Source organism: Rhincodon typus, chromosome 5 (genome assembly GCF_021869965.1).
Source record: "Rhincodon typus isolate 14 chromosome 5, sRhiTyp1.1, whole genome shotgun sequence".
Lineage (NCBI taxonomy): Eukaryota > Metazoa > Chordata > Chondrichthyes > Orectolobiformes > Rhincodontidae > Rhincodon > Rhincodon typus.
Window position 1 is genome coordinate 46,138,228 of NC_063336.1, and position 14,425 is coordinate 46,152,652.

General features: G+C 46.2%; 1 protein-coding gene across 1 annotated transcript in view; it reads left to right on the plus strand.

Annotated features, from left to right (window-relative positions):
• The first annotated feature begins 9,246 nt into the window (after positions 1 to 9,246).
• ndufaf4 (NADH:ubiquinone oxidoreductase complex assembly factor 4) overlaps positions 9,247 to 14,425 on the plus strand; it is a 10,701-nt gene continuing 5,522 nt past the window's right edge. Inside the window, exon 1 of the mRNA XM_020515269.2 lies at positions 9,247 to 9,502. Within this exon, the coding sequence (XP_020370858.1) occupies positions 9,367 to 9,502 (136 nt within the window). The 5' untranslated portion in view covers positions 9,247 to 9,366. The remainder of the gene's footprint in view (positions 9,503 to 14,425) is intronic.

Sequence of the window (14,425 nt, forward strand, 5' to 3'; positions counted from 1 at the left end):
AAGAATAAATGAGAAATTAATCTTAAATGATTTATATAAATTTTTACTTATGAAGTTAACTAAAACTCTCCACCTTATTCTAATCCCAGCTGGGAACTTTATGTGGATTAACAGGGTAACACATGTATTACACAAATCTCCTCCTAACACAAATCCACAATTGTATCAGAGATAGTAGGAACTGCAGATGCTGGAAAATCTGAGATAACAAGGTGTAGAGCTGGATGAACATAGCAGGCCAAGCAGCATCATAGGAGCAGGAAGGCTGATGTTTCCAGCCGAGACCCTTCTTCAGAAATGGAGGAGGGGAAGGGGGTTCTGAAATAAATAGGGAGAGAGGGGGAGGCAGATAGAAGAGGGATAGAGGAGAGGATAGGTGGAGAGGAGACAGACAGGTCAAAGAGGCGGGGATGGAGCCAGTAAAGGTGAGTGTAGGTGGGGAGGTAGGGAGGAGATAGGTCAGTCCAGGGAGAACGGACAGGTCAAAGAGGCGGGATGAGGTTAGTCGGTAGGAAATGGGGGTGGGGCTTGAGGTGGGAGGAGGGGATAGGTGGGAGGAAGAACAGGTTAGGGAGGCGGGGACGAGCTGGACTGGTTTTGGGATGCGGTAGGGGGAGGGGAGATTTTGAAACTTGTGAAATCCACATTGATAACATTGGGCTGCAGCGTTCCCAAGCGGAATATGAGTTGGTGTTCCTGCAACCTTCGGGTGGCATCGTTGTGGCACTGCAGGAGGCCCAGGATGGACACGTCGTCTGAGGAGTGGGAGGGGGAGTTGAAATGGTTCGCGACTGGGAGGTGCAGTTGTTTACTGCGAACCGAACGTAGATGTTCTGCAAAGCGGTCCCCGAGCCTCCGCTTGGTTTCCCCGATGCAGAGGAGGCCACAACGGGTACAGCGGATGCAGTATACCACATTAGCAGATGTGCAGGTGAACATCTGCTTGATGTGGAAAGTCTTCTTGGGGCCTGGGATGGGGGTGAGGGAGGAGGTGTGGGGGCAGGTGTAGCACTTCCTGCGGTTGCAGGGAAAAGTGCCGGGTGTGGTGGGGCTGGAGGGGAGTGTGGAGCGGACAAGGGAGTCACAGTGAAAGTGGTCCCTCTGGAAAGCAGATAAGGGTGGGGAGGGAAAAATGTCTTTGGTGATGGGGTCGGATTGCAGATGGCGGAAGTGTCGGAGGATGATGCGTTGGATCTGGAGGTTGGTGGGCTGGTACATGAGGACGAGGGGGATTCTTTTTTGGTTGTTATTGCGGGGACGGGGTGTGAGGGATGAGTTGCGGGAAATGCGGGAGACACGGTTGAGGGCGTTCTCGACCACTGAGGGGGGGAAGTTGCGGTCCCTGAAAGACGAGGTCATCTGAGATGTACGGGAGTGGAATGCCTCATCCTGGGAGCAGATGCGGTGGAGGCGAAGGAATTGGGAATAGGGGATGGCATTTTTGCTGGAAGGTGGGTGAGAGGAGGTGTATTCTAGGTAGCTGTGGGAGTCGGTGGGCTTGAAATGGATATCGGTTTCTAGGTGGTTGCCCGAGATGGAGACAGAGAGGTCCAGGAAGGTGAGAGAGGTATCAGAGATGGTCCAGGTGAACTTAAGGTTGGGGTGGAAGGTGTTGGTGAAGTGGATGAACTGTTCGAGCTCCTCGTGGGAGCACGAGGCGGCGCCGATACAGTCATCAATGTAACGGAGGAAGAGGTGGGGTTTAGGGCCAGCGTAGGTACGGAAGAGGGATTGTTTCACGTAACCTACAAAGAGGCAGGCGTAGCTTGGGCCCATGCAGGTACCCATGGCCACCCCCTTTGTCTGTAGGAAGTGGAAGGAATTGAAAGAGAAGTTGTTGAGGGTGAGGATGAGTTCGGCTAAGTGGATGAGGGTGTCGTTGGAGGGGGACTGGTCAGGCCTGTGGGACAGGATGAAGCGGAGGGCCTTTAGGCCATATGTATGGGGAATGCAGGTGTATCGGAACTGGACATCCATGGTAAAGATGAGGTGTTGGGGACCGGGGAATTGGAAGTTCTGGAGGAGGTGGAGTGTGTGGGTGGTGTCACGGACGTAGGTAGGGAGTTCCTGGACCAAGGGGGAGAAAATGGAGTCGAGATAGGTGGAGATAAGTTCGGTGGGGCAGGAGCAGGCGGAGACAACCCTCCCCCTACTGCATCCCAAAACCAGCCCAGCTCGTTCCCGCCTCCCTAACCTGTTCTTTCTCCCACCTATCCCCTCCTCCCACCTCAAGCCGCACCCCCATTTCCTACCTACTAACCTCATCCTGCCCCCTTGACCTGTCTGTCCTCCCTGGACTGACCTATCTCCTCCCTACCTCCCCGCCTACACTCACCTTTACTGGCTCCATCCCCGCCTCTTTGACCCGTCTGTTTCCTCTCCACCTATCTTCTCCTCTGTCCATCTTCTATCTGCCTCCCCCTCTCTCCCTATTTATTTCAGAACCCCCTTCCCCTCCCCCATTCCTGATGAAGGGTCTAGGCCCTTCCTGCTCCTATGATGCTGCTTGGCCTGCTGTGTTCACCCAGCTCTACACCTTGTTATCACAAATCCACAATTGTCTGCTACATTCGCCTGTTATCTATTGGAGCCGGGAGTCAATCAGGTCCTGTCTGGCTTGTAGCATTCAACTCAGTTAAGCTCTGTCATGGCATGGAGACCTTCCCTCTCCCTAATATCCTCATCCTCCTCCTTGGATGCCTGTTCCTGTTCCCACAGTTCCTCAGCAACTATCTCGTTGTCTGTTTCAGTTGTTCAGCAAACATCATGCCAGGATAATGTGGCACATTCTGTCTGCACTATAGTGGAGACCCCCGCAAAGCCCCAGGTTGCTCCCCAAACCACTCCGAGCTGCAGAACCGCTTCTTCAACAGCCTGATCGTCAACTCTACCACAGCCCTTGTTGAAGTAAGGGCAGTACTGTACACATCTTCTGTACCAATCAGGGAATTGTGAAATGGTATCATGAGCAATGGTCGCAATGGGCAGCCCTTGTTCCCTAGTAACCAAACCCTTAAATGCTGCCTATATACAAGAGTGATCCAGGATGTGCCAGCTGCCAGGGTTGTGGGCACATCCATCTAGGAATTGGTAATAGTGATCACATATCACCCACACATGAATGAAAGGGATCCCCTTCCTATTGGTGATTTCTGCAATGTTGTGACACGGCCCTCTCAGTGCCATGTCTGTGCAGTTGATGGCACCCTGCACCTGTGGGAAGCCAGCTACAATCTCAGATCCTGTTTTCTGGCTGTTGCATTTAACTCGCCATCAGGAAACAAGGTGAACGGTGTGATCTTGCACGGATGGCATCGGTTACTGTCCTGATGCATTTGTGGGTGCATGACTGGATGATCTCACACAGGTCAGTCATCATTCCCTGGAAGCCGCCAATTACATAGAAGTACAGCCGTCAGGAAAAGATTACCTCCTACTCCTGTAGTCCTCAGGGTTCTACTCATGCATAGTTGTATCACCCATTCCCCACATGGAGTGACACATCTCCCAACCCCATACTGAACTTTGCCTCCAATCTTTCTCCATGCCCCCTGAGCTACAACATGATGCCTTAATGATGCTCACCCTGGTCTTCTGCATTGCCCATGTTGAGACCACAGGATGTTTAGAGCCAATATTTCCCCCGCCCACAAACTACCATGCACTGTGAAGCTGTTCTGCGTACTCAAAGTATCCAGAACTTGCTTTGCCTTGCCAACTTTGCCATGCCTGTTAACACACTGGAACTTTTACTTTATTTCTTGGCTTTCTTCCCATCACCTCCCCTCTCCCCACCCAAACGCTTACTTCTGCTTTTCCCTCCAAGCCTCGACTGCCCCTATCCTCCTTGCCAATGAACCCCACTTTGTCACTACAGCTCTGATTACGCCCTCCTCACTGATTGATGCACAGATCTCCATAACTGTATTTGCCCCAGATCTAAGATTGACTTTGATGGATAACCCCTAGACATGACTGTCCAGAACCCTGATGGCTGTCTCAGTAGCTCTCTGACATATGATACACGATTTCCTTGACCATTTGTGATGGTTCTCCAGGTCTGATCATTATCCACTCCCCAGACTATTGCCAGACATACCTCCTGAATGTGACCAACCCAAGTAGGCAACTGTTTACAACCAAGCTCCTTGACTGCATGTAGACTTTGCCCATTACTGACTGTACCAGGACCACCTAATAGAGAGCAGACCCCTCTTTGACTGGACTGTGGACCAGTCCCCCATCCACTTTCTGACATAAAATCCCTTCAGTGTGGAAGCGGGCTATTCAGCCCATCGAGTCCATACTGACCCTCCGATGAGCATCTCACCCAGACCCAGACCTAGCCACCTACCCTATCGTAACCCTGCATTTCCCACGGCTAATCCACCTAGCCTACACATCCCTGGAAAATATGGACAACTTAGCCTGGCCAATCCACCTAACCTGCAAATCTTTGGACTATGTGAGGAAACTAGAGCTCTTAAAGGAAACCCACGCAGACATGGGGAGAATGTGCAAACTTCACACAGACAGTTGCCTGTGGATGGAATTGAAACCCAGTCCCTGGTGCTGTGAGGCAGCAGTGCTAACAACTGAGTTACCATGTTGCCCCAGGCCATGGCCATTTGGTCAAATAAATGAAAAGTGTGTCAGCCACAAAGGCAAAGACATGTGGTGTGATTGGTAGATTGACATCTTGGTATGCTGTACTTCAAGATATCTGTACAGATCCTTATTGACGAGCATGACAACCAATCTGTCTGTGTGTTTACGCAAAAGAGCATGTCAATATGGTAGTACTGATAGCCCTCAGGCTCTGCCTGAAATACCAAAGTGCTAACATGCATGGCACGGCATGGCAAGGCATGTCATGGATGCCGTGAGCAAGCAGATCAGCGCTAAATAAGCAAGCCCTAAGAGAAAAAGCAAAGAGCCGTAAAATGTAATCTGGTCCAATCCGTGACCTGGATACCAGTCCCTGCGTGCAAAGTGTCCTTACAGCGACATTTCACTGCTAGCTGTCAGTGCACTCTGTAATGCAGGTCTGTAGTTTCTAAGTACCCTACAAGTGGATTGATGAGGTGCCTTGAGTTCCTGATGGGTTTAATATTATCAGATGCTAATGTCCATGGACAAAGGATGCATGTGAGGCTTGTGCCTATGATAGTTCCCTTAATACTGTTGCATGGTGACCAACAAGGAAACTGTTCACACCCAGTGCTGAGCTGAAGTCATCCAGTATCCACTCTGACTTCCATGTCAAGAATTCTCAGCATCTATTTTTCTCTCAGCAAGTGGTAGAATGGGAGGTTACATATTAATGAGGTGAGACGTGCTGTTAATAAGGTTGTTAGTGAACAATAATCCCCCTTAAAAGGCTGATCACCACTTACTATTGAGAATCTCACTTCTTTGCTTGGATTTTAGATATACATACAGTGAGTTGCTCCTGACGTCAAGATAGACCACACTGGATGTCTACCACTATTCTGCCATATCTCACCATGTTGTTCAGGTCCCTATAAAATACCACACCAACAGAATTTTAAACTCCTTAATAGGGATTCTCGAAGTTCCTTCCCAAATACTTTGGTATTAACAACATGATACAAACAATAGATACAATTTTCACTTTAGGTGGAAACCCTTTTTTAACTCCTCACAACCAAGAATATATTTCCCTCCCCACCAGTCCCTTCCGTAGGGACTGCTCTCTCCGCGACTCCCTCGTCCGCTCCACACTCCCCACTAGCCCCACCATCCCTGGCACCTTTCCCTGCAACCGCAAGAGGTGCTACACCTGCCCCTAAACCTCCCCCCTCACCTCTATCCAAGGAACCAAAAAAATCCTTCCACATCAGACAGAGGTTCACCTGCACATCCGTCAATGTGGTCTATTGCATCCTTTGCTCCCGATGTGGCCTCCTCTACATCGGTGAGACCAAGTAGAGGCTCGGAGACCACTTTGTAGAGCACCTGCGCTCTGTTTGTGACAAATGTCAACACCTTCCAGTTGCAAACCACTTCAACTCCCCCTCCCCCTCCCTGGACGACATGTCCATCCTGGGCCTCCTCCAGTGTCACAATGACGCCACCCGGAAACTGGAGGAGCAGCACCTCATATTCTGCCTTGGGAGCCTACAACCCAACGGTCTCAACGTGGACTTTACCAGTTTTAAAATCTCCCCACCCCCGGCCTCATCCCATGACCAACCCTCCCTCTCATCCCTGCCTCCTTGACCTGATACAACCTGTCCATCTTCTCTCCCACCTGTCCGTTCCTCCCACCTCACTGACCAATCCCCACCACTGCCTACCTGTTCTCACTTATCACCATCCCACCTACCTTCCTCAGCCCCACCCCTCCTCTCTATTTATTTCAGAGGTCCCTTCCCCCTCCCCTATTTCTGAAGAAGGGTCCCAATCCAAAACATCAACTTTCCTGCTCCTCTGATGTTGCCTGGCCTGCTGTGTTCCTTCAGCTCTACACTATGTTATACTCACAAAACTTGCTTAGTCAGATCTTATGTACAAGAACATTATGAGGTGATCAACCTTTAATTCTCTGCACTTCTTTGTGCAAAAATATAATTTATTCATAAAAGATCTAAAATTCCATTCCAAACATTTCAAGTTGGACATTACAGAAAATGCTTTTAGTGTATAATGTTCCTCCACTGATCGTGCTGCAATCTTTAGGTATCCCAATCCAGTTGCAATAAATATGATATATCCTATTAGCATTTAATGGCAAGTATACAGTGAGGAGTTCTGGCTCATGTGGCATAGTGATAGTGTTTCTGCCTCTAGGTTACATCCACAAAATGACCAAATAAGTACTTATAATTAAGGAGGTTCTATATATTAAAAAGTTGCCATGGTTTAACCAGACTATATTGCTGCTGTCTATAAGTGAGAGATGACTGGTGGTGGTCTAAACTGCAGATTACTTTGCCTCTGGCGACGGGAGAGTTTATGGTAACCTCAGCTGATGCAGAAACTGAACCTGTACGCTTGGCACATTTCTGCATCATAAACGGGTCATCCAGCGAACTGAGCTAACCATTTTCCTGCACTTGGCCTATGTCCTTCTAAACCTTTCCTATTCATGTACCTATCCAAATGTCTCTTAAATATTGTAACTAAACCTACATTTACCACTTCAATTCATTCACCGAATGTGGGCATCACTGGCTAGGGTAGAATTTTTTACCCATCTCTAATTGCCCAGAGAGCAGTTAAAAGTCAATTGCATTGCTGTGGTCTGGAGTCATATGTAGACCAGACAAAGTAAAAACAGCAGTTTTCTTCCCTAAAGGACATTAGCAAACCAGATGCCACAAGTCCCAGGCCACAAATGACACACAAACATAGAAACATAGAAAGTAGGTGCAGGAGTAGGCCATTCGTCCCTTCAATCATGGTTGATCATGCAATTTCAGTATCCCACTCCCACTTTCTCTCCATACCCCTTGATCACTTTAGCCACAAAGGCCACATCCAGTTCCCTGTTGAATATATCTAACAAACTGGCCTCAACAGCTTTCGGTGGAAGAGGATTCCACAGGTTCACAAATCTCTGATTGAAGGACTTCTTCCTCATCTCAGTCCTGAATGGCTTACCCCTTATTCTTAGACTGTGACCCCTAGTTCTGGATTTCCCCAACATCGGGAACATTCTTCCCACATCTAGCCTGTTCAATCCCATTGGGATTTTGTACGTTTCTATGAGATCCCCCTTCATCTTCTAAATTCCAGCAAGCACAAGCACAGTTGATTCAGGCTTTCTTCATATGTCAACCCTCCTATCCCCAGGAATCAGTCTGGTGAACCTTCACTGGACTCCCTCAATAGCAAGAATAGCAATAGCAAGACTAGGAGACCAAAACTGCACACAATACTGCCTCACCAAGACCCTGTATAACTGCAGCAAGACATCCTTACTCAATGACTTCTTTGTAACAATCATAAGCATTACTTTCATTAAATCCATTCCCACTAACAACCTGGGGCTTAGTATTAACCAAAATCTTAACTAGACCAGCCAGAAAAAGTGCTGTGGCTACAAGAGATGGTCAGAGGCTAGGAATTCTGTGGCAAGTAACTCACCTTCAATGTGTTTCCACCATATACAAGTTATGAGTATGGTGGAATATTCTCCATTTGTCTGGACAGTTGTAAATCAAATAACACTCATGAAAATTGACACCATCCAGAACAAAACAGCTCACTTGATTGGCACCTCATCTAACATCTTCAACATTCTCTCCCTCCACCAGTGACGTAGAGTGGGTACCATCTACCCGCTCGTCTAACAGCATCTTCCAAACCTGTTACCTCTACCACTTACAAGAACAAGGGCAGCAAACACATGGGAACACCACTATCTGCAAGTTCTCCTCCAAGTTACACCCATCCTGACTTGTAATTATGTTGCCATTCCTTCATTTAATTGGATCAAAATTGTGGAACTCCATTCCTAACAGCATTGTGGATTGCAGTCACAAAGTTGTTGACAATGTGAATTATCACCACTCGCTCAAGGGCAATTGATGATGGGCAATAAATGCTGGCTCTGACAGCAATACTCACATCACAAGAACAAATAGGAGAAAACTGACTAATTAGAGAAAGCTGAGGGATTATTAGTATTGTAGCTGAGATAGTACTGGGTATTGTCAACATTCATGCAGAACCTGACATTGTCTTTTTGTATGATATTATGGAGCTCCAGTGTGCATAAGGAGACAAGTATTACAAGATTGAAAAAAAAATTAGTCGTTTAATTTGAATTTACAATTGCAAGCAAATTCACCTTTTATATTTAAAGATATTAAATTTTGAGTGTCATGTTTCAAATATTCTTGCTTAAGGAAAAAATATGAAAAAGAAAATTCAATTCATTCTTTTCAGTTTTATTACGTTACCGAAGAGCTAAGCATTTACACACACAAGCCGAACTGCAGAGGAACTAGTCCTCCGAATCTGCCAAAAACTGTCCATTAGAACTTCAGCGCATAATCATCTGTGTGTACAGCCTTGTGATGTTTTCTACTTTAAAATTTAATGGGGGGGTGACACCGAATGAGTAGGTTTGTGTAAAACTGGACAAAATTTCAATCAAACGTTTGAAACATTATCATTTGAAACCCTCCTTGCCCTCCACGGGCCGCACTGCCCGGTAGGTGGCGGTGCCTCTTGCTGTTGCTGGTATGTTGCAAGCGGTGGGTTACTTCTTGGGGACAGGGCAGGGATTGTTGACGTCGCGCGGGCTGCCTGGGAAGCCTTTCGGAACGTTGGCCCGGGAAATCGGGGAGGGAAGCTTCTTCGGAACGTCGGCCGGGGCTCGAGAAGGATGTAACAATGGGAGGGCGTTTGACACGTGCGATACGGAACTTTAACCTGGAGAACAGAGTGCACGTGGAGATCGGCAAGCGGAAGCCGAACAGTGCACCCAGACACCCGAGCAGCGAGGCACTGATCGAGCAACAACTCAGTAGTGAGTGCCCCTGTCAACCATTCGCTCTTAACTGGGCAAGACGTCAGCTAGCCAAGAACTGAGTATGCGGCTTTCGGCATTAACACCCATCCAGTCCTCATCCTCACTGGAGTGGGATTGGTTTGCTGTTGCGCTAGTTATCGCAGCTCTCAAAATTTGAGAGGGATATTTGTAAACCTAGTTGGGTTTGTTTGAAGTGGGAGGTCAAGGTGATCTTGAGGTCGTGTAACTAACCACCCGCAGCCTAATCTCGCTTTAAGGTGACAACTCTCTCCGTGACTCCCTCGTCCGCTCCACACTCCCCTCCAGCTCCACCACACCCGGCACTTTTCCCTGCAACCGCAGGAAGTGCTACACCTGCCCCCATACCTCCTCCCTCACCCCCATCCCAGGCCCCAAGAAGACTTTCCACATCAAGCAGATGTTCACTTGCACATCTGCCAATGTGGTATACTGCATCCGCTGTACCCGGTGTGGCTTCCTCTACATCGGGGAAACCAAGCGGAGACTCGGGGACCGCTTTGCAGAACACCTACGCTCGGTTCGCAACAAACAACTGCACCTCCCAGTCGCGAACCATTTCAACTCCCCCTCCCATTCCTCAGACGACATGTCCATCCTGGGCCTCCTGCAGTGCCACAACGATGCCACCCGAAGGTTGCAGGAACAGCAACTCATATTCCGCTTGGGAACCCTGCAGCCCAATGGTATCAATGTGGATTTCACAAGTTTCAAAATCTCCCCTCCCCCCACCGCATCCCAAAACCAGTCCAGCTCGTCCCTGCCTCCCTAACCTGTTCTTCCTCCCACCTATCCCCTCCTCCCACCTCAAGCCGCACCTCCATCTCCTAACGACCAACCTCATCCCGCCCCCTTGACCTGTCCGTCCTCCCTGGACTGACCTATCCCCTTCCTAACTCCCTACCTACACTCACCTTTCCTGGCCCCATCCCCGCCTCTTCGACCTGTTTGTTTCTTCTCCACCTATCCTCTCCTCTATCCCTCTTCTATCCGCCTCCCACTCTCTCCCTATTTATTTCAAAACCCCCTTCCCCTCCCCCTTTTCTGATGAAGGGTCTAGGCCCGAAACGTCAGCCTCTCTGCTCCTATGATGCTGCTTGGCCTGCTGTGTTCATCCAGCCCTGCACCTTGTTGTCTCGGATTCTCCAGCATCTGCAGTTCCTACTATCTCTAATCTCGCTTTAGTTGTCTTTTGAAATTCATTCAGCTAAATGGAAAGATTAAGCTTAGTCACTGATTTTTTTTTTAAATTGAAGTACGACCCCCGTAATATTTGAAGTGCTCTTTTTTTCCTCTAGCCTTAAAGTACTTTATTAATAATAAACGGTACAGAAAGTAGAAATTAAATGTACGTTTCCCTGTCCATACTGACTGCTATAGTCACTGCTAGAAACATTGCGGACTGTCTTAGCTGCTGTAGTGCAGCTGGTCACAACCATCAAAATAAGAGATAGTAGGAACTGCAGATGTTGGAAAATCTGAGATAACAAGGTGTAGAGCTGGATGAACACAGCAGGCCAAGCAGCATCATTTCTGATGAAGGGTCTAGGCCCGAAACGTCAGCCTTCCTGCTCCTATGATGCTGCTTGGCCTGCTGTGTTCGTCCAGCTTGACATCAAAATAAGAGCGGAGTTCTCAGAACCAGTTCTGAAGAAGCGTCTTATGAGATTAGAAACACTGACTCTGTTTCTCGCTCCACAGATGCTGCCAGACCTGCTGAGTTTTCCAGCACTGTTTTTTTCATTTCAGAGCAGACTGTTGGATGTTGATTGGCCCAGAGCCTCCTTAATAAGGTGCAATTTCTTAGTAACGATTTATCGTTAATTTTTTTATAGTTACATTGCATTAACCAGACGGGAAAAAGCTTCAAGAGCTCCGTAATTGCAATTAAACACAGTTAACAAAGCAGGACATGCTGAGTGACCTCTTCACTTGTTCTACATCAGTATCTAACATAGAGCTGAGTTTCAGGTTCCACATCACAACAAGTTAATGGTAGCATTGGTTTTAAACTTCATATGTGACTGTGGTATATAAAAACTGATATTCCTGTCACATAAGACTGGGTGCAGCATTTAAAGGCTGAGCTGTCAAGAAAAATGGCATCTAAACAATTACTTTCTTCTTGGTTCCCTTCAATTTGTTGTCTCTATAGTTTAGATTTTAGGTTCGTTGTTATTAGGCTGCATGTCATGTTCTCAGCTCTGTTCATTTACAAGCCTATAATTTGTGGAACTATTGACCTTACAACCTTGGGAAGGATCCATTTGGCCTGATACATGCACGTCAGTATTGACCCTCCTTGCATTTGCAATTTTTATAACACTTACCCGCTCCATCATGAGGTGTCTTTGATCCCCTTTTTCTGTATTTATCCAATCTCAGATACTGAAAGTATCTGCTAACCACTATTATTGCAGTGAATTCCACGCACTCCCAATTAAGTGAAGTGTTTCTTTCACAGCTTATCCCAAATTCCTTGCAATTTGTCTCATATCTGTGTCTCACGGTCTGGATCCTTCATTTACACTCGACCCTGCCAAATTTCTTCATGATTATCAAAATAGCCAAGCATGTCAACAACAAGAATAATTGCATTTATGTAGTAACTTTCACATCGTACAATGTACCAAGGTGCTACACAGAATAAAGCATATCCAAACCTTCCTTTTCATACGTATGTGCTCATCCCAAGCTGTCTTCTAGTGAAACAAAAACAGAACAGTGCTGGAGAAACTCAGCAGGTCTCACAGCACCTACAGAGAGAAACAGTTAGTGTTTCAAATGCAGTAATCCTTTGTCCTACTGAATATCTATTATGCCCCTAAGAACTTACGTATGCACCATACAATATGGAGCTCAATGCTTTTATCTTGTGTGATAGTCTTGTATTAAGTCAACGTGCTACTTTTAACATCTTGTCAGCCTGTACACCCAAACCCCTTTGCTGTTCACCAATATTGAATATGCTTCCATTCATTTACTGCTTCTTGTTTTAGATCTAAGTATATCTCCTCATGGTATCTAACATTGAAGTCATACAGCACAGAAATAGACCCTTTGGCCCAACCCATCCATACCAATCTGGTTTCCTAAACTGAACTGGTCCCATTTGCCTCTGTTTGGCCCATATCCCTTTAAACCTTTCCAATCCATATACCTGTCCAAATGTCTTTTAAATGTTGTAATAGTATTTGGTTCCATCATTTCCTCTGGTAGCTTGTTCCATATGCACACCACCCTCTGTGTGAAAAAGTTGCCCCTCAGGTCCCTTTTAAATCTTTTTGCCTCTAAACTTAAACCTATGCCCTCTAGTTTTGGACTCCGCTACCCTGGGAAAAGACCTTGGCTATTCACTTTATTTGCTCATTTTCCTATTTCTGCACCCGTGTCTCCTTTGAGCTTCCTTTGGTCTTCTCAACAGTAAAATGTATCTTAGATTTTGGTTTTTTCTATAACACTTCATTTAGGCTGCTGTTGCTGACACCTATCCGTCTTTGTAAAATGATGAACTTACAGCAAATTGAATCTGTTGGGGGTGGAGTTACTTCATATGATAATCCTTTGTTGATGGTCGGAGATATCAGTCTATGAGAGAGAGAGAGGCTCTGCCAAAATGCTGCATATGAACTGGTTGTCAAATGTCATTGAGAGTTTTTGTTTTCATTACTGCTGTCTATTGTCAAGCTGCCTTAGATAGCCGCTGATCGTCTAGCTGGTTGACAGGTGGTATCACCATTTCTTTCTGACACCAACTGATATCTTCTGGCTAAAGAAGAACCCAATGGTTTGACCCTTCATGTCATGCTTACAAGCTTCCTTGAAGCAAAGCTTTGATCATTCTACTGGTCTTCTGAATCACTACCTCACTAGATAAAAATTCCTTGGGCATGTGATGTTCTTTCATACGAATGTGCCTAAACCTGAATTGATGTCATTTGATGAATTATAAAACAGACAATGAACATAAATACTTCAGAGTCTATGTGAGACACCACAGCCAGGCTGTAAAGCAGTCTTGCCTCCAAACCTCTGTTTGATCCTTTCTAACTAATTTTTAGTTTCTCATGATCTCCTATCCCTAATTCCATACTTCTTAGTTTATTCTTCTATCTGGTAACTTATCTCATGCTTGAAAATAGTCCATGCACATTACATCCAGTGCATTTGTCTCAAACTACATCTGTGTGTTCTCAAAAATTCTAGGAGGTTTGTCAACCATGATCACCTCTGTTGAAATGAGTGCTGGCTGTTTTTTTTTAACTATTTTCTTTCTGTCTTGTTAAATTGGAATTTATCACATGAATTCTGTTGAGATCAGCTCAGTGTGCCCCACCAAAAGTGAAAACAAAATTGATCATAATCAAACCCAACTCTTTACCTCAGTCCCAGTTCGCTCCCCCTTCCTTCATGAGTAGGATTTATGGCCTGTAGTCTATCATTCATGAGCTGTGCATCCTAAGCATGGTTTGTAGTGCTACTTGGTGTTTTTTAATGGTCATTTTTATTAATTGCTTTCATGTTTTGGATTATCAGTTATTGCTTTGTCATTCGTTTACATTTGCTTATAAAGTTGCTTATGCTTTTCCCATACTTTAGCTTTTTTTTTTAGAATTCATGTTTAATATTTGCCAAATCTGATCTCGGGCAGCTATTGCTGGGTATCCCTGCTGAAGGATACTGGGTGTCTCATAGGAAGTATGATTGCTTCTTGGAGGGCTAGCAAAATGGGTTACTTTTGTTTCATAAGAAATGGAAAGTGTTGAAAATCTTTAGCATATTTCACTGAAAATGTGTAGAAAGAAACAGAGGCTAGAGATCCTTCATCAGAGCTAATACTGAAGCGTTGACTCTCTCTCTCCCGCACATCTCTCCCGCACATCTCTCCCGCACATCTCTCCC